Here is a 22,610-nt window from a genome sequence, read left to right on the forward strand (position 1 = left end):
ATATGATCAGACAATTTTTTAAGGATAAAATTGATAAACAGAAAAAATAAAAATAAAATAAAAAAGAGTCTCGGACTAAACACAAACCTATGGACATGGATGTAGAAAATCTTAGATTAGGATGTTGGAGAACCTATGTCGCATACATTTACGAGATCCACTTCAGATAAATATAGCTCTGGTTGTTATTTGGATTGTGCTTAAATTAACTGAACATATGATTGTGTTATTCAGACTATAAAATACCAATTTTGATTTTCTATAAAAAAATATATACATAGAAAAGTCTTTTGGTTCATTTATCTTTTATTATTTAATTTGTAGATACTAAAGGTAAATATTAGATTAATAAATTGGTGTTTTATTTATATTTAAAAATAGTGTATATACTAAAAGTAAATTTTAAATTAATCATTACATATAAATTTGTTCCATGCATTGTTTTTTTTTTCTTTATTTTTCTTTTTTTTTTAAGGCATATGTATGGCTTTCCTTGGAAAATCTCGGCCAAGAAGGTCTCCTCCTACTCCTCGACTTCGGCAACTCCTTCTTGGGCATAGACGCAATGCTTTCCACTTTGGAATTTCTTATTTTAGGCTATTTGAGCTTCTTTCACGAGCTGCTCGGCCTTCACAACTTTGGATGTCAGCTGCCAAAAGTCATGGTATTCTTGGAGGGTCAACTTCTCTCGTAGCTGGTGCGTCATGCTGTTGATTGCCATGTCCACCACCTGGTTCTCCGGTATACAAACTTGGCACCTACTTTCAGACCTCCAAACGCGTTCCAGGAACTGTTGTATAGATTCTTTACCGTGATGATATAAATTCGTCAAGTATGACACAGTCACCTCTGGAGAGGCGTTGTATAAACGCTCGTGGAAGATCCTCTTCATGTTTGTCCTCGTATGGATGGAATTCGGAGGTAGTGAAGTGTACAACGAAAAAGTTGGACTTGTCAACGACAATGAAGAAAGCTGGAGTGTATACCAATCGTTATTCCCGTATTGTCTCCCGTATTGAGCCGTGAATCGGGTGATATGCTTGATTGTGGAGCGGAAATCCTCCCTCAAATATAGCATGAACTTGGTGATTCGATCATTACGGGGAAGTGGATGATCAGAAGGAATGTACCCCGGGAATGGCCTTCGCTAGTATGGTCTTGCCGGTAAGCGGATAGGGCACTATAAATCCTCCAAATTGTATCCTCGATTGCTTGGGGCCTACTAGAAGATGGATTTCCGAGATCTGGTTGGGCAGAAAATTCATAATTCTGCTGCAACTCAACCAGCAGCAAATGGACCTTCCTAATTAGCTCCGTGCCCCCCGGTGTATTGGGATGGCACGGGGACAGCTCTCCTTGGTCTCAACATCGTTTCACAAAAAGTTGGGGCGAAAAAATATGCTGGAACCGCTGTCGGCCCTACCCCCCAAGCATTAAAGTCCCTTGTCCGGCAGTCGGAATTCCTTGGAGGCCCAGAATAGGAGCTGGGGCGCTGAAAGTGGCTATAGCAAATGAGGCATTCGGCTGCCAACGTGGGGCTGATGGGACTGACCGAGAAATCATCCTAAATCTGTCAGTTGAAGGCGTCCCAAAGAAGGCTTGTCCAGCCTGCGCGCTACATTCTCCGAACTTCCAAGCGTCAAACGGAGGTTCTTTAGATCCGGTACCCCTACCGAAGATAGTGACATGACCATACTTGACTATCTGAGAAGTCGGATCTATTGAGAGTTGGCTGTAAGGTTTGTGGGAGACCGAATATCTGGCAGGTTGGTTCTGGCCAACGGGGTCTTGCCTTTTCACGTTTCTTCCTCCCGAAAGAGCGCAAATTTAGTCCGGATAGTGGGCTCTAGGACATCAGTAATGTACCTGGAAAGTTCTAAGGCAGACTTGTGAAGGGATGACTAAATTTCTCCACGGATCTGCTCTTGGAGTACACTGGCCGGAAGGCTAATGATGTAGTCCTGGCCCCTCAACTGCCGCAGAGGCCTCGCCGCGTTGGAAAGCCTCCTGCGCAGGGCGAGATGACAAGTCGCCATCAATCTCTTTGTTTTTTGACATCTCCATGATTGTCGGCAGCATAAGTTTTCTCTTATGGAGTTGCATACAAGATCGCGAGACATTGGAGTCTCATTAGGCGTGTCAATTCTGTTGTTGTCGAAAATCACCACCGATGGCTTAATCGGAAAAGCCTATCGGAATTGATTTGTTTGAAGGGTTTCCCGACCTCCTAAAAAAAATATCCTTGTTATCTCACGATATCCGAATAATTAACATAACGGAAAGGCAAAATAAGTTCTTGAAGAAAAAATTAAAGAAAAAATCGCAAAGAAAATACAAAGAAGATGAACGATGATACATTTGTTCTTTGATCTATGTGGATTTTATTTTATTTTTAATGTTATTGGGTAAGGTTTTATCCCATTTTTTTCTCCAACCATCTCACTCTTGCTCAAATCCTTCTTGACTGGATCATCTCATTCCAGTTGGGCTTACTCTTATGTGAACTAGGCTCTTGGGCAATGGGTTTACTCGGTCAGTAGGCCCACTCACTGGGCTTTGGGTTGTGTCAATGTTGGGCCGATTTTGATTAATTATTTTGGGTGTAAAATATAATACAAAAGTTATTTATATTACATTAAATAATCATTCAAATAAAATATTACTATTTAAATATTCAAAACCCCCCAAACACACACGTATATATTCATGGGCCATGGACGCTAAAACACATCTGAAATTAATAGGTTTTGGTAAAATAATTTTGAAAAACAATAATGGCACCAATCAGAGACGAGTGAAGACAATGGTATTCCTCTAATATCACATCCACAAAGATCTGAAAATAGAACATCACACAATCAAGAATTCTCTTGACTTGTGGAATAAATTAAAAGAAAGATATAATCACTTGAAGTTGATCGTATTGCCAAAATATTGAATAGAATGACAAATTTTTCAGTTGCAAAACTCAAATTAGTAAGTGAATATAATTCTGTCATATTCAGGATTACTTCCCAGTTGAACCTATGCATTGAGAAAATAAATGAAAATAACATTATAGAGAAAACATTATCCACATTCTACGTATTAAACCTTTTCTTACAGCAACAATATCAAGAGAGACTTCAGAAGATCTTCAAATCTTATTGCAGAACAAAACAACAAAATATTGTTGAAAAATAATGCATCAAGGCCAACAAGTCCAAGCTTATTCCCTAAAGCGAATATGGTTCAATCTGCAAATTCAGACCATGGAAATAACAAGTCCCAAAAAGGAGATAAAGGCCAAAGATGTGACCATCCTCAACCTCATCAAAATAATGGCAAGAAACCTTATAAGCCTCTAAAATGGCAAAATAATGTGCAGAAAAGAAATTATGAAAATAAATACCACAAATGTGGCACATATGAACATTGGTCACGCGTCTGTAGAACACTTAAGCACGTTCTTGATTTATACTCAGTCTCATTGAAAGGAAAAAACACATATGCTGACGTAAATCTCATTGAACGGAATGAGGATGACACATGATGATGTCTTAAATAACTATATTATGCATCTTAATGTAGCAAACTTTCTTAAGCGGCCTGAATATGCTAAATGATTATGTATCTTACTATTTTATTACTTCTGTACCACTTCTATTTTTTATATCAATTTTGTATTACATCGGCTATATTAATATATTTAATTTTTGTTTGTTTTGTTCTTAAAGAATATGGATGTCATGTAAATACACATTATAAATAGGATAATATTTTCCTAATAGAAAATGTGAATACACACACGATATTAAAATACAAAAAGTATTTTGTCCACCTTAAGTTGGAAAAAGCAAAAGTTAGCACCATAAACGGCAGTGCAATATTAATTAAAGGCTCCAGAAGAACACTTATATATCTCCCTGAATGAATCAAATTTGAAATACAACATACATTGTTCTCGAGTAAAACTTGAGAAATTTGTTGAGTGTATCCGTAAAAATAAATATCACATTGAAACTATGAATAAGGAAAATAATAAATATTTTATAATTAAAAAAAAAATCATAAATGAAAAGAAGTGTACAAATTTAAAATTGTGTTCATTGTCCTTTCGCTTATATTATGCTAAAATAAGTATCATTGAAGCATATATTATAGACCTAAAGTCTACATAAGTAAAAAAAAAAATGTTAGTTTGGCATGAATGCCTCCTCAAGCATCCTACACATACCATAATGAAGCAAACAATCAAGAACTTCAATGACCATTAATTGAAATATCGAAAGATCTTGAATTCGAATGAATTTATGTGTGCTGCATGCTCACAAGGAAAATTAATAATTAAGTTGCCACCAACTAAAGTTGAGTCCGAATCTCATCATTTCTGAAAAGAAATCATGGTGATATACCCTAATCTGTAGATCCACCAAATGAGCTATTTAAATATTTTATGGTGCTTATTGATGCATCGACAAGATAGTCAACGTGTGCTTGCTATCCACGCGTACTTTAGCGTTCGCAAGGTTATTTGCACATATAATTATATTTCAAGCATAATGTCCTGATTATCCAATAATAAAAATTTGTTTCGATTATTGTATGAGTTTGGGGATAACAGTTGAACATTCCATCCTTTATGTACACTGTAACACCACAAAATGCAGATATATTACACGATAGTATTATAACAATAACGTGTATCAACAAGCCATGATATAATACTAAGGCTTCACTAACATCACCTTTTTTTTTTGCACGAATAATATTTATTTCAAAACGTGGGAATATCACCCATAGTGTTTCTTAAATAAATGAAAAGAGTGGAATAGGCATACAAAAAAATTAGTGCAAAAAATGTGCATGTTGTCATACAGAAAGACCTTGTCTCAAAGGATATGCCAATCATCAACCCGAGGGTCTAGCTACGAAGTCTGCGGGAGAAAAATGTAATATCATCAGCAACACTAGCTGAGTATATAAATAAATACATAAACAGAAAGCGCAATAAACTGTAACCCAAAAATCATGGTAGTACTCATGGCCATTCATCCCATCTTAACACTAGCAATTTATAAATATAAAATAATCAATCTAAAAAAGATAGCTCAATCTCGGTTATAACATAATCAATGTCACATCGATAACCCACTCCCGGCTAAATGATAATCATTTCCATATCGATAGCCCACTCCCGGATAAATTATAATCAATGTCATATTGATAGCCCACTCCCGGCTAAATGATAATAAATGCCACATAGATAGCCCACTCTTGGCCAAACGATGATCAATGCCATTTTTATAGCCCACTCCCAGCTAAAAGGTAATAAATTTAAAATCGATAGCCCACTTCCGGCTAAACGATAATCAATACCATACCGATAGCCTACTCTTGGCTAAACGATAATAAATGTCATATCGATAGCCCTTTCCCGGGTAAACGATAATCAATGTCATATTGATAGCTCATTCCCAGCTAAATAATGATCAATGCCATATCGATAGCCCACTTCCGACTTAACGATAATCAATGTCATATCGATAGCACTCCCAGCTAAATGATAATAAATGTCACAATCATTGCCTACCCCCAGCTAAACGATGATCAATGCCATATCGAAAGCCCACTCATGGCTAAATGGTAATCAATGCTATATTGATAGCCCACTCCCGGTTAAACGATAATCAATGTCATATCGATAGCCCACTCCCCGACTAAATGATAATCAATGCCACATAATCACACAAAGCACATAAACATACGAGCATATCATATCATGTGTCTCACTTGATCAAACATATAGTCACACAATAAGACACACAATCACAATTCAAATTTAAGCACATAATCAAACATATAATCAATTTTCTATTCATTTGAGACACAATTTGCTGGCTATTCGGCTTACGATATTTACGTCCATAACTTATTTGCAGATAGAAAACACCAAGTAGCTATCCGGATAATCCCCTCTAACGATCGGAATGATCTAAAATAACAATCAATCTCAAATCAAAACAAGAACGTCATAATAGCATGAGCTACTTGCTCATTCAAAAGAAAGTTTCTCTAACTAGCTTGTTGGGTTTTAAACTTTTTCATTTGTTAATATATACTATATTCTTACTATAAAAACTCTTGTACCTCATAATATTTAAATCGTCCGATTATTAAATAAAAATTCTTAAAGATATGAATAAACAGGCATGTGCAATACACTGTTGTTTTCAATTCGACTTTGATCGATACAAAATTCTTAGAATATAATTCTAGGGCTACGAATAGGCTATTAGCTAAAGAAATTACTCGATTAAATAGTTAAATAGTCTATTATGAATGTTGAGGGATTTCTAATTTAATACACCGATATCTAAATTTATATTAAAAATTATAATTAAAGCCTACTCACATCAAGGAACATCGTACTAAATCGGAATTCAAATTGGACGGCTAAATTTTTTTTTTTCTTTTTCTCTCTCTATGTTTCTTCCCTGCATTCTTCCTCTGTTCGAATTTTGAGCTTGTTTGCTTTCTTTGAGTTTTTCTAATATGTATTATTATTATTATTATTATTATTATTATTATTATTATTATTATTATCACTTTCACCACCATTATTATCTTTATTATTATATGTACTATTAATATTATATTATTAAATTATTTCTATATATATTATATTCTAAATTTATCTTTATCAATATTTATTTTTTTAAGAGTCTCTTCAATCATAATCAACATACAAAATAGGAATAAAATTTATTTCAAAATATTAATTTTTTGATCCTATTAATATTATCAAAATACTTATTTGATATAATAATATTGTTTTATATATTCCAAAACCGGCACATTACAGTCACTACTCCTTAAAAGGATTTCATCCCCAAAATAGATCAACCACGGCATCTAAAATGGTCTCACCGCCCACAATCCTATAACCCAGACACTTAACCAACAAGCCACTACCAATCACACCCAAAACTCCCGGTGTTCTCTAATCAACCTCAACCTCCTAAATACATCGAATTGTTAAACGAGCCCAAAATCACAGATACCAACTAATCAATAAATCCATATATTGCAATGAAAATAGCTATCATGTTGGTATAAAATCGCAGAGTACCACTCAGAGTACCGCTCATGTATCAACGTTTCCTCTTCCCATGTGGCTTCCTCGACCCCATGCCCATGCCACAACACTTTGACTAGATACACATTCCTATTCCTCAAGGCTTTTTACCCTCGTGTCCAAGATCTGAACAAGTTTCTCATCGTTGCTCAAACCATCCTCTAACCTCAACTCATCAAGTTGGAGCACTTTTGTATCATCAGCTACACATCGCCTCAACTAGGATACATGAAACACATCATGCACCTTGCCCAACTAACTAGGAAATTCCAATCGATACACCAATTTCCCAATGCGCTCCGCAATCGTGTAAATACCAATGTAAAAAGGGCTTAACTTCCTTCGAACGCCAAATATATTTATACCCTTCATAGGGGATACAAGTAATAAGATGGGATCCACAACCTCGAATTCTCCGGTCCTACGGCCTAGATTTACATAACTTTTCTGCCAACTCTAAATTGCACAAATCCTATCTTAGATTACACGGATATGTTGAATGGTCTCTTCTACTAATTCGGGTCCCAATAGCGCACCCTATCACTCGGATCTTCCCAACATAGTGGTGTCCTACAACTTATCATATACAATATCTCAAAAGGTGCAACCTTAATGCTTGAGTGATAACTGTTGTTATATGAAATTTCGATCAAGCTCATACGATCAGCCCATGAAGTCCGAAATTGCAGCACACAACCCCTTAACATGTCCTCAAGAGTCTGAATGGTCCTCTCCGTCTGACCATCGGTCATTGGGTGGAATGAATTATTGAAACTCAATTTTGTCTCAAATTCACGCTGCATCTTTTTCCAAAAGTGGGGCATAAACTTGGAATCTCTATCTGGAATGATACTAGTTGGCACACCAAAGTGTTTCACCACGTCACACATATACACTTCGGCCAACTTAGTCATTGAACAATTTTTCCGTATTAGTTATTACTCCCGCTAAGCTAGTCACGAAATCCATTGCTATTGAGTCTCATTTCCAACTCGGGACCTCAAGTGGCTATAATAGACCCATCGGTCTACGATGCTCAATCTACACCTTTAAACACACAAGGAATTTCAAAAAATAATAAGTCACGTCCTTTTCATACCAACACACCAAAATTTCTTTTCAAGTCTTTGTACATTTTATCACCCCCCATATGAATCGAGTAAGGTGATGAATGGGCTTCATCCATCAATCTCTCTTTCAATCTTCAACTGAGTCAGGTATGCACTGTCTCCCTAAAAAATAAGTGCTACCATCGCTAGCCAACTCAAATCCACTTTTCCCCTTGAGCTTCCCTTTACGTACTCGTCTTATGATCTTAAAACATTCGGGATCCATCTTTTATCTCTCAAATCTCATCATACAATGTAGGTGCAGCCAAAAGTGCATCCAACATCGTTTGTGTCGAGCCAAGAGTAACTAACTCCAATCTCAATCAACTAATCTCCTTACATAATCTGTCCTAAAATACAAGAGCATCAACATGATGACTCTTATGACTTAGAGCATCAACCACCACATTCGCCTTGGCCTCATAATATAATATCTCAACATTGTAATCCTAAACCAGTTCCAACCAATGTCTTTATCTCAGGTTCAAGTCCTTCTAGGTGGAAACATATATTAAGCTTTTATGATCTGTGAAGATCCGTCATTTACTCCTCAGAAAATAATTCCTCCAGATCTTCAAGGCATGCACAACTACTGTCATTTCCAAATCATGAGTCGGATATCGCTCATGTGGTTTTAATTGTCTTGAAGCATATCCGATAACCCGACTATTCTGCATCAAAATACAACCTAAACCATTAAGTAAGGCATCAGGGTAAATATCATAACTTCCCTATCCTTGACCAGTTCCAACACGGGTGCCAAAAACGTACATGTTGTCATGCAGAAAGACCTTGTCCCAAATGATATGCCAATTATCGACCTGAAGGTCCCGCTATGAAGTATGTGGGAGAAAAATGTAATATCATCAACAACAATAGCTGAGTATGGAAATAAACATGTAAACAGAAGGCGCAACCAACCGTAACCAAAAAGTCATGGGAGTACTAACCATTCATCCCATCTTAACACAAGCAATTTACAAATATAACTTAATCCATTTATAAAAAAAATTATAATAATAATAATAATAAAAAGCTCAGTCTTGGCTATAACATAATCAATGTCACATCGATAGTCCACTCTCGGCTAAACGATAATCAATAGCCATATCGATAGCCCACTCTCGGCTAAACGATAATAATTCTCATATAGATAACCCACTCTTGCTAAACAATAATAAATGCCACATTGATAGCCCACTCCCAGCTAAACGATGATCAATGTCATATCGATAGCCCACTTCCGGCTTGATGATAAAAAATGCCACATCAATAGCCCACTCCCAGCTAAACATTGATCAATGTCATATCGATAGCCCACTCCCGGCTAAACGATAATAAAAGCTATATCAATAGCCCACTCTCGTCTAAATGATAATAAATGCCATATCGATAGCCCACTCCTAGCTAAACGATAATGAATGTCACATCGATAGCCTACTCTCCGATAAACGATGATCAATGCCATATTGATACCACACTCCCGGCTAAACGATAATCAATGCAACATCAATAGCCTAGTCCCGGATAAACGATGATCAATGCCATATCGATAGCTCACTCCAGGCTAAATGATAATCAATGTCATCTTGATAGCCCACTCACGGCTAAATGATAATCAATACCACATCGATAGCCCACTCCCGGCTAAAGGATGATCAATGTCATACCGCTAGCCAACTCCCGTCTAAACGATATTCAATGTCATATTCATAGCCCACTCCCGATTAAACGATAATCAATGCCATATCGATAGCTCTCTCCTGGCTAAACGATAATCAATGTCCTATTGATAGCCTGCTCTCGGCTAAATGATAATCAATGCCACATAATCACAAAGCACATAAACACGTGGGCACACATATCACGTATCTCACTTGATCAAACATATAGTCACACGATTAGACATGCAGTCACAATTCACATTTAAGCACACAATCGAACATATAATCAAATTTTTATTCGTTTTAGGCACAGTCTGCTAGTTATTCGATTTACGATATTTATGTTCATACCTTATTTGTGAATAGAAAACATCAAGCAACTATCCGGACAATCCCCTCTAACAATCGGAATTAACAACCTAAAATAACAATCAATCTCAAATCAAAATAAGAGTAACATAATAGCATGAGCTATTTGCTTATTCAAAAGCAAATTTCTCTAACTAGCTCGTTGGGTTTCAAGATTTTTCATTTGGTGGAATACAATATTCTTACTATAAAACCCTTATACCTCATAATATTTAGATCGTCCGATTATTAAATAAAAATCCTTAAAGAAATTAAATCTCCCGACATGCAATTACTGTCGTTTTCAATTTGACTTAGATCGATACGAAATTCTTATAATATAACGCTTGGGCTATGAATAGGCTATTAGCTAAAGAAAATCTTCGATTAAATAGCTAAATAGCTCGTTATGAATTTTCGAAGGATTTCTAATTTAATACACCAATATCTAAATTTATATTAAAAGTTATAATTAAAGCCTACTCATAACAAAGAACATCGTACCGAAGTCAAAATTTAAATCGGACAGCTAAATCCTGTTTTTTTTTTCTTTTTCCTTTGCTTTTCTTTTTTTCTTCTTCTTTCCTGGGTTCTTCTTCTGTTAGAATTCTGAGTTTTTTTTGCTTTCTTTGACTTCTCTTTCTAATATATATAATTATATTATTATTATTATCATCACATTCGCCATCATTATCATATTTATTACTCCCTCCGTCCCACATACCATGTCCACGTCCCACGTACCATGTCACTTTCCTTTTTTGGAAAATGATTATACACTTCAATCTCATTTTAAAATTTTTAATTTTATTTTTTTAAATTTTAATTAAACTAATTAGTTATCTTAATCTTAATTTATAATTATTTATATTATAGGATAATTATTTTCACTAATACATTCTTAATTATCTACTAATTACACCCCTCCTCAAATACCGTGTCTACAGTGTAGCAGACACGGTATGTGGGACGGAGGAAGTATTATATTATTTACTATTAATATTATATTATTAAATTATTATTATATTTTATATTTTATATTTATCTTTATCTTTATCTTTATCGATATTTATCTTTTTAATAGTCTCTTCAATCATAACCGATATACTACTGACAGGTGATTTATTTACTACGCGATTCTAACTATGTTATTTTGATGAAACAAATTTTTTGACATTAGGGGAAGAATAAAATTAATTGAAACAAGGACATTTCTTGAAAAAAAAAAAAAAAACCTTTGAATTTATTGGATACTTGTTCATGATAGTGTAAATTAAAAGTACAAAAAGTTATACAGTTTAAAAAAATCGCAAATAAGTTATTGGATGAAAGTATGACTGCAATAGAGTCATTAGGTCATTTATCCCTACAACCGAAGCACCAACGAAAATAAATGACCCAGAAAGACAAATGAAAAGTGTCATGAATTCTTTGTACGCTTGAAGCATGGAAGACCGTTGGGCTCCAAGAATAAATAACTTTGGAAGAAAATGATATTGATTAATAATTCAATCTCTCAAATAAATTGTAGCAACAAGGAACAAATCTTTGAAAATGATACTCCTAAAGAGTCTACCTTAGAAACAAAGGTAAACTGATTTTTAGTCTCGTAACTAGACCTTTTTTATCATTTTAGTCTCGTAAACTAGAGGTTGTGTTAAAATAGTCCCGTAAGTAAAAAAATTTCGCAATTTAGTCCTCAATGTCTATGTAGCACCTCCATGACATGCTGACGCACACATGTCAGCCAGATCAGCGCCATGTGGTTGACACGTATCCACCACGTATATTATTTTTATTTTTAGTTTTTTTTTAAATAAAAAAATTACAAAAATATAAAAATAAAAATAAAGTTTTAAAATATAAAATTTAAAAAATAAAAATAAATTTTAAAAATTTAAAATTTTAAAAATAAAATTAAAAAGTAAAGATAAATAAAATAATAAATAAAAGTTATCTATATGTCCGTCAAGTCAGCGTCACGTGACCTTTAATAATTTATATATTAGTATATTTTTAATTATATTTTTTATATTTTATATTTTATTTTCAATATAAAAAATATAAATAATCCATGTAGTGCTCACGTAAAGCTAACTTGACGGACATGTGGATAATTTTTTTTTTATAATTTTTAAATTTTTTTAATTTTTAATTTTTTTAATATTATTTTTATATATTTTTTATTTTTTGTTTTATTATTTATTTATTTATTCATTTTAAAAAATAAAAATTATCCATATGGCAAATACGTGTCAGCCACATGGCATTGATCTGGCCGACACATGTCTGTCAACATGCCACGCAGATGCCACATAGGCATTGAGGACTAAATTAAGAAAAAATTTTACTTACTGGACTATTTTAAGACAACCTCCAGCTACGGAACTAAAATAATAAATGAGTCTAGTTACTAGACTAAAAAAACAGTTTACCTTGAAAATAAAGTTATTGAAAATTCAATTAACTTCACAATTATAAAGGAAAGTTGGAACTGAAAGGAAATAATTATTGATAATGTTTTTGCATATAATATAATGTGACACTCGATGTGATAGAAAATGATGAGGATCCCAAAGCAACATCAGTTAATGAATGTCAGAAAAGAAATAACTGACCGAAAGAAATATTTTTGCACCTATAATTCAAACATCATGAGGTGTTAAACCAGTTGGGTGGAAATTGGTATTTGTGACAAAAAGAAATAAAGACAATAAAATTATCAGATACAAAGTAAGGTTTGTAGCCCAATGATTCTCATAAAGACCTGGGATTGATTATGATAAATTATATTATCCAATTAGCATGTTATCACATTTAGATATGTCGTAAGCCTAGCAATGCATGAAAATCTTAACATGTGCATAATGGAGGTAGTCACTGCTTACTTGTATGACTCACTGGAAAATAATACTATTTATATAAAAATTTCTGAAGGATATGATATTCTTGAAGCATACAACTCAAATTCCAGTGAATATTATTCTATTAAAGTACAAAACTTAAACAGTCTGAATGCATGTATAATAATCGTTTCACTAAGTGTTTAACCAAAGAATCTTACAGTAAAGACTCAATATGCCTATATATTCTCATAAAAAAAAAATCAAAATTTGTGATTATTGTAGTATATGTTGATAATCTCAATATTATTAGAACTTCTAAAGAGCTTCAATCAGCTATAGAATATTTGAAAAAAGAATTTGAGATCAAGAACTTTAGAAACAAAATGTTTTGCCTTACTTTACAAATTGAATACATTCAAAATGTAATATTTATCCACTAAAACATTTTATATCCATAAGGTATTAAAATAATTTTATGTGAATAAAAGTGCATTCATTGAGTACCCTAATGATAGTTAGGTAACTTGATCCTAACAATAATGCATTTAGACCCAAAGGAGAATATGAAGAGATATTTTCTTCTAAAGTATTATATCTCAGTGCAATAGGTGTACTTAGATATCTAGCAAATAACACAAGATTAAATATTGCAGATGCAGTCAATTTACTGGTCAGATTTAGTTTATCCCCTACTAAATGACATTATGATAGTGTTAAACATGTTTTGCGGTATCTCCAATGGACAAGAGATCTTGGTGTATTTTATTCGAAAAATTTTCGACATGAATTATTAGGCTTTACGGATGTTGGGTATTTGATTGACCCACACAAAGAAAATTTGAAAATCGGTTGTATATTTACATATGGTGATATTGTAATCTCTTGAAGATCTATCAAATAAACAATAACTATCACATCATCAAATCATGCCGAGGTATTGACTATTCATGAAGCGAGTCGAGAATGTGTTTAGTTGAGGTCAATGACCTATATTATTAAAAAGATATTGTGGATTAACGTCCTGTAAATGATGGCCTAGTAGTGTGGGGGTGGACTTGTGACTATGAGGCCATGGATTCAAACCCCCGACGGCCTAGGGTTTACCCAGTATTTGCTTAAAAACATCAAACGGGAAGTGTCATACGCACTTTATATTTCACGTGAATTCCACTAGTATGAGGCCTTTAAAAGAAAGTTTTTTTTAAAAAAAAATCCATACGAGCTCGGTCTAAAGTGGATACTATTATACTAATATTGAGTTGGTATTGTCCTAATAACTGGCATCATGCATTGGTTTTGGAGAGCATTTTGTAACACTCCGACCTGCAAACTACGTAGACCGAGCATGTCGGGAATAGACTGGCCCAATGGATCCCTCATCATAAAATTACCCTAGGACAAACACACTTAATTTTATAGTTCTCTCAGGTGGACTCATGAAAAAAAATGTATATATTGTTGACATGAGTAGCTTATTCAATTCACTTAATCTATGCTCCTCTCGGATGGCCTAGCACTGGCCCTACATCGGGGATATCACAGCTTTGTTGGATCTCGTGATTGGAATCTGCGGTGGTGCCTTGTGTTAAAATTCATCCTGACATTGTGATGATCGGTTGGTGGTCTCGATAGGTGTGCTAAGCCGACGGATCCCTTTGTTGCTAAAAAGGCGGTACAAGATGGGCAAATCAATAAAATATTGCTAAAGGGGAGGTAATAGATTATGTGGTCCTTGGTTTGAGGGGAAAGTTGTTGAGGTGCACATCCAAGTTCTATATTAATTTTTTTTTTAAAAAAAAACCTCACACCGTTATAAGTAACACATGAACTCCATTAGTTTGAGAAATTTTGGACGAAGTCAAAATAAATGCGTAAAGAATTTGGCCAAAGTGAACAATATCGAGTTGCTAGAAGTGATGAGAGTAAAGTCAATGGTTAAATAATAATAATAATAATAATAATAAAGCCTTCTATATGTGATGTGTCAATGATATGTTCATTCATATGGTTATTTTAAGAGGCATGAAATAAGGGGTTTGTTTGTTGAGTGTTTTAATTTGAAAATTATTTTACATAGACTATAGAAAATTGTATCAGTAATATAAAATATAATATTTTACGTTGAATGTTGATTTTTGTAAAAAAATAAAATATATATTAAAATTACATCAAATTAAAAGAAAACATTGAACAGAACAAACCCAAAATATATATTGTAAAAATGATGAGAAGGCGAAAGGCCTAAAATAGCCTCAGCTACACCAGGCATGGGGAAGTCTCCATTGTTTTATTTTCATAATTGAATCACTGTAAGCAAAATTTAATGAAGTTCGAGGAAAAAAGCCTCCATTCAGATGGAAGGTTGCCTATAACGTCACACGGTATTTGCTCTAAGAACGGATGGTTACATCTTTATTATTTAATGATATGTTTTTATACGCACACAAAAAAATAGTAATAAATTAAAATGTTAATCATGTTATGACTCATTTGATTACATAACTAGGTGTCATTGTAAAATAATGCCATGTAGCAAATTGGATGATTAATCATTCTTCTTAATTGCCTATATAAAGGGCTATGTATTTAATAAAATAAGAGGATTGATTTTTGTTTCATTTTCACCCTATCTCTCGGCTCTCAACTCTCTCTCTCAATCTCTATCTCTCTCTCTCTATATTATATACACACTTATACATATATATATATCTAAGTTATAAATATATATTATATCTTATAACTATAGTTATATTTGATATATTTTATAACACGTTATCAGCACGAGGCTTTGCCGAGGAAGTGCATATAAAGATAGCGTATATATATATTTTTTTGTTGTTTTTGTTATATTACTCGGAAGGTTGCGAAAATTCTGGTAAGTATTTATTTTCTTTTAATTATGTCTAATATAGCAAAGTTTGAATTTCCCCCACTGGCAATTACTGGAAATAATTATATGCCGTGGGTAATGGATATCGAAATGCATCTCGAATCCATGGGGCTTTCGAAAACAATAATTAGTAAAAATGAATGCACAAATCAAGAACGTGCAAAGGCAATGATTTTTCTGCGTCATCATATTGACGAAGCCCTAAAAATGGAGTATTTAATGGTGAAAGATCCATTTGAATTATGGACAAATTTGAAAGATCGATTTGGACACTTGAAATCTGTTATATTACCGAAAGCGAAACATGCATGGCAACACTTGCGATTGCAAGATTTTAAAACAGTTGCTGATTATAATTCCATGATGTTCAAAATCACGTCCCAATTAAGATTTTGTGGAGAAAATATTTCTGATAGGGATATGTTGGAAAAAACATTTACCACGTTTCATGCCTCTAATATAGTTTTACAGCAACAATATCGAGAAAGGGGTTTTAATAAATATTGTGATCTTATTACTTGTCTACTTGTTGCTGAACAGAATAACGAATTATTGTTAAAAAATCACGAATCGAGGCCAACTGGTGCGAGTCCATTCCCTGAAGTGAATGCGATTCAGTGTTTAAATAATATGCCTAGATTCTACCGCGGACGAGGTCGCGGACAAGGCAGTGGACGTGGATTTAGTCGTGGACGTGGATTTGGTCGTGGACGTGGAATGAGTCGTGGACGTGGAGCCGACCGTGGACGAGGTCGTGGCAGGTTTGTTTATTACCGTCAGGGATATTTTGATGAGCAGGAATCAAATAGGCCTATGAAGCGGCCTCAGAACGATATTGGTCAGAGTTCAAAGAAAAACGAGGATAAGTGTTATCGTTGCGGAATGGCAGGGCATTGGTTCAGAAATTGTCGTTCCAATTCTTATTTTGTTGAGCTGTACCAAAATTCCCTAAAACAGAAAGACAAAGTGCCTGAAGAAGTTCAAGCACCGGAAAATGTCAATCCCCCAGAAATTAATTTTTCAGAGAATGTTGCCAGTGGAAGTGGGGGTGATAAATGTAATGATAATACGCAATTAGATGTATCTGATTTTCTAGTACAACCTGAAGGTGGGTACTATGAAAATCCCGGAGATGCGATATAAATGCATATAGATATGTGTATATATATTTTTGTAACACATGTAGTTTTTGCTCCCGACATTTTGTAATGATATGACAGCTATGTATTTTTTTTTCCAAAATTTTGATATATTTATTCTTATATTTCTCCCAGAAGAAGAAATATGAATGCTGAGCACGTTATAATGAATAATATGGAAGACAGTTCATGTCTCATTGATAGTGTATCAACGCACACCATTTTGAAATATAAGAAATATTTCACCAACCTGAAGTTGGGAAAAATTGAGGTGAATACCATAAGTGGTTGTGCGAAGTTAATTGAGGGCTCTGGAAGAGCGATAATATTTCTCCCCGAAGGAGTAAAACTTGATATCCAAAATGCACTATATTCTAGTAAATCTCAAAGAAATTTGTTGAGTTTTAATGATATTCGCAGAAATGGATATCATATTGAGACATCAAGTATGACAAATAATGAATTTTTGTTAATTACAAAATTCATTGATGGACATAAATATATATTAGAAAAATTACCTTCATTGTCTTCCGGATTATATTGCACAAAGATTAATGTGGTTGAAACATATCTGGTAGACCAAAAGTCTACAGATTTTGTGATTTGGCATGACCGGTTTGGGCATCCTGGTAATACTATGATGAGACGAATTATTGAAAATACCAATGGCCATAACTTGAAAAATCAAAGGATATCAAATACAAATGAGTTTATATGTGTTGCTTGTTCAAAAGGGAAGTTAATAACTAGACCATCACCGCCAAAAGTGGGAACTGAATCCCCTTCATTTTTAGAACGAATTCAGGGTGATATATGTGGACCTGTAGATCCACCATGCGGACCATTTCGATATTTTATGGTACTTATCGATGCATCTACTAGATGGTCGCATGTGTGTTTATTATCTACCCGCAATTTGGCATTTGCGAGGTTGCTTGCTCAAATAATTAGATTACGAGCTCAGTTTCCAGATCACCAAATAAAGAAAATTCGTCTTGATAATGCTGGTGAATTTTCATCTAAGACTTTTGATGATTATTGCATGTCTATTGGAATTGACATTGAACATCCTGTACCTCATGTACATACTCAAAATGGTCTAGCTGAATCACTTATAAAAAGGTTACAATTAATTGCAAGACCTATGCTAATGAAATCCAAACTTCCTGTCTCTGCTTGGGGATATGCAATTATGCATGCAGCAACACTGATAAAATTAAGACCGACAAGCTATCATAGCTACTCTCCAAGTACAATTAGTATACAAAGAAAAGCCCAATATTTCACATTTGAGAACTTTTGGGTGCGCGGTTTATGTGCCAATTACACCGCCCCAACGTACAAAAATGGGCCCCCAACGGAGATTGGGGATATATGTCGGGTACGAATCACCATCTATCATTAAATATCTTGAATCATTAACTGGTGATTCATTTACGGCTCGTTTTGCTGATTGTCATTTTGACGAGTCACATTTCCCGATATTAGGGGGAGAAACTGATCAACTGAAAAAGGAAATTACTTGGAAAATACCATTCAGTTTTCTTGATCCTCGTACAAGTCAAAGTGAATTAGAGGTACAAAGAATTTTACATTTGCAGCGAATAGCAAATCAGTTGCCTGATGCTTTTTGTGACACCAGCAGGGTCACTAGATCTTATATAGCTGCTGAAAATGTACCTGCTAAAATTGTTATTCCTGAAGACAAAATACAAAGTGCTAATGAATCAAATGTACGCTTAAAGCGTGGCAGACCTGTAGGTTCCAAAGATAAAAATCCTCGAAAGAAAAGAGGAACAAATGAAAGGATTGAAGATTTGAATGTTAATCAAAACTCTCATGAAACAGATAGTAACATTGATCAGATTTCTAGAGGAATTGATTCTGATAAACTTGATGATGATGTTAATTCTAATAGAATTTCGTCTGAAGAGAATGAAATTATTGAAAATTCAATAAATTATGTTACTACTGGAAAGCATTGGAACCGAAGTGATACAATTATGGATAATGCTTTTGCATATAATGTAGCACTTGATCTAATGGAAAATGAGGAGGATCCAGAACCTAGATCAGTTGATGAATGTCGGAAAAGAATAGATTGGCCAAAATGGAAAGATGCGATCCAGTCTGAATTAAATTCACTGGCAAAACGAAAAGTTTTTGGACCAATTGTTCAAACACCTGAAGGTGTTAAGCCTGTTGGCTATAAATGGATATTTGTTCGAAAGCGAAATGAAAATAATGAAATTGCCAGATATAAAGCAAGACTTGTTGCCCAAGGTTTTTCACAAAGACCTGGAGTTGATTTTAATGAAACATATTCTCCAGTAATGGATGGAATAACATTTCGATATCTTGTCAGTTTGGCAGTACATGAAAATTTGGATATGCGTCTGATGGACGTTGTAACTGCGTATTTATATGGCTCGTTAGATAGTGATATTTACATGAAAATCCCTGAAGGGTTTAGTATGTCTGATGCATATAAATCAAAGCCAAAAGAATGTTATTCTATTAAATTACAAAAGTCTTTGTATGGGCTTAAACAATCTGGTCGCATGTGGTATAATCGTCTCAGTGAATCATTATTGAAAGAGGGATATGCCAATGATTCTATTTGTCCGTGTATTTTTATGGGAGAAATTTTATAATAATAACTGTCTATGTGGATGATTTGAATTTAATTGGAACCCCTGAAGAGGTCCAAGAAGCTATTGAATATTTGAAAAGGGAGTTTGAAATTAAAGATTTCGGGAAAACGAAATTTTGTCTTGGTCTACAAATTGAACATTTGGAAAATGGGATTTTGATACATCAATCTGCATATACCCAGAAGGTATTGAAACGATTTGCAATGGATAGAGCACATTCATTAAGTACTCCAATGGTCGTTAGAACTCTTGATCCAATTAAAGATCCTTTTAGACCAAAAGAGGAGAATGAGGAAGCACTTGGTCCTGAAGTACCATATTTAAGTGCTATTGGTGCACTAATGTATCTGGCTAACAGTACTAGACCGGATATAGCATTTTCTGTAAATTTATTAGCCAGATTTAGTGCAATTCCAACACAACGACATTGGAAAGGAATCAAACATATTTTTCGTTATCTCCAAGGATCTATTGATCTTGGTCTATTATATCCAAAAGGATCTCGACAAGAATTGATTGGATATGCAGATGCTGGATATCTTTCTGATCCGCATAAAGCCAAATCTCAGACTGGCCATATGTTTACTTGTGGCGGTACAGTGATATCTTGGAGATCCACTAAACAAACATTAACCGCCACATCTTCAAATCATGCAGAAATAATAGCAATCCATGAAGCCAGTAGAGAGTGTGTTTGGCTAAGATCAATGATTCATCACATTTTACAGAATTGTGGTTTGAAATCTGAAAATGATAATCCTCCCACTATTCTGTACGAAGATAATGCAGCTTGTATAGCGCAACTGAAAGAGGGATATATCAAAGGAGATAGAACGAAACATATTTCACCAAAATTTTTCTTTACTCATGATCTCCAGAAAAATGGTGAAATAAATGTACAGCAGATTCGATCAGACCAAAATTTAGCAGACTTGTTGACCAAGGCTTTACCGACCGCAACGTTCGAGAAATTAGTAAAGATCATTGGGATGCGTCGGTTGCAAGATTTCAAATGATGTCCACATCAGGGGGAGCGTTATTTCAAGTGATGTCCACATCAGGGGAAGTATTCTTAATGCATGAATGACGTACTCTTTTTTCTTAAGTAGGATTTTTGTCCCATTGGGTTTTTCCTAGTAAGGTTTTAACGAGGCGTATTCATTGTAGTTAAATGACACCTAAGGGGGAGTGTTATGGCTCATTTGATTACATAACTAGGTGTCATTGTAAAATAATGCTATGTAGCAAATTGGATGATTAATCATTCTTCTTAATTGCCTATATAAAGGGCTATGTATTTAATAAAATAAGAGGATTGATTTTTGTTTCATTTTCACCCTATCTCTCGGCTCTCAACTCTCTCTCTCAATCTCTATCTCTCTCTCTCTATATTATATACACACTTATACATATATATATATCTAAGTTATAAATATATATTATATCTTATAACTATAGTTATATTTGATATATTTTATAACAAATCAAGAGAAATCTTTGCCTTATACTCTTATTTCTATGCATTGATCTGTTAGGTATTGTGGCCATAGATTTGATGGGATATGATATTACACTCTTCATCCCGTAAATTAAATAAATTTTTTTGCAATTAAAATTTAACAATAATAATATTTTAATATTAAAGTGGGATAAGTAAAATGTTAAGTGTCGGTATTACAAGAAATTTATTCAAGGGTAAATTGATTTTTTTGGTCTTGTAATTGGACCTAGTCGCAAATTAGTCCTGTAAGTGGAAAATTTTCGTAATTTTAGTCATCCGGCGCCGGAGATGCCTACCTGGTACTCATGTGATTTGTCGGAGGACACGTGTCTGTCTGCCAGATCAGCGACACCTGGCGAACACGTGGATTTTTATTTTTTTGAATTTTAAATTTTACAAAAAAAACAAATAAATAAATTAAAATTTAAAAAAAGAATTAAAAAAATCCATGTGTCCGCGGCATCTCCGGCGAACATTGCGAAAATTTTCCATTTACGAAACTAATTTGCGACATATTCTAGTTCAATTTACTTGAACATAAAATAAACACAAATTGTTTTCACAATATTTGATTAATAACTGTTTTGTATTAAAAAATATCATATATAAAATTTATTTTCTAATCAAAATAAACAAACCAATTTATATAAAATAGTCCATTCATCCACTAAACTGATGCGATAATTATTTTTATAGTTGTACATTAAATTTATAAATAATTTATTTATAATAAATAATTTTATTATCGTTATAAATAATAAATAAATTGACACTTTCTTTAAACCTATCCCATCTCATCACTTTTTATCGGTTATAATAAATAATTTTACTATCGTTATAAATAATAAATAAATTGAATTTTCTTTTAAACCTATCCCATCTCATCACTTTTTATCGGTAAATACAAAAATAATGCAATGTTATTTTTATTTATCTCATATTTATGTTAAAATATTATTATTTTTAATACCAATATACCTAACCAAACAAACATAATTTTTGTAAACGAAAAGAGTATCATTTTAAATTTATAAATTTTAAAATATAGATAAAGAAAAGATTTATCAACAAACCCATTCTGTCCCGTAAAGGATGGTCTTGTGGTGTGGGGTTGGACGCGTGACTATGAGGTCATGAATCCAGTGTGTACTTTCGAGTAGCGGCTGCAGGTTTTCACGACATAAAAAAAAAACCCATATTTTATGTGATGAATGTGTATACCGCCAGAGCACACATGTCGGTCAGGTTGGCGTCACTGGGCGGACACGTAGATTTTTTTTTTTTTTTTAATTTTTAGTATTGTCCAAATTATAAAAAATAAAAAACAAATCCACATGTCCAC

The 22,610-nt window shown here is 33.8% G+C and overlaps 1 protein-coding gene across 1 annotated transcript; it reads left to right on the top strand.

Moving 5' to 3' along the window:
• Nucleotides 1–16,052: 16,052 nt before the first annotated feature.
• Nucleotides 16,053–17,117, top strand: LOC127241356 (uncharacterized). Its single transcript, XM_051260366.1, has one exon. The coding sequence runs from the start codon at nucleotides 16,053–16,055 to the stop codon at nucleotides 17,115–17,117; it is 1,065 nt and encodes a 354-aa protein (XP_051116323.1).
• Nucleotides 17,118–22,610: the final 5,493 nt, after the last annotated feature.

Source organism: Andrographis paniculata, unplaced genomic scaffold (assembly GCF_009805555.1).
Source record: "Andrographis paniculata isolate CXL003 unplaced genomic scaffold, ASM980555v1 Contig82END, whole genome shotgun sequence".
Classification (NCBI taxonomy): domain Eukaryota; kingdom Viridiplantae; phylum Streptophyta; class Magnoliopsida; order Lamiales; family Acanthaceae; genus Andrographis; species Andrographis paniculata.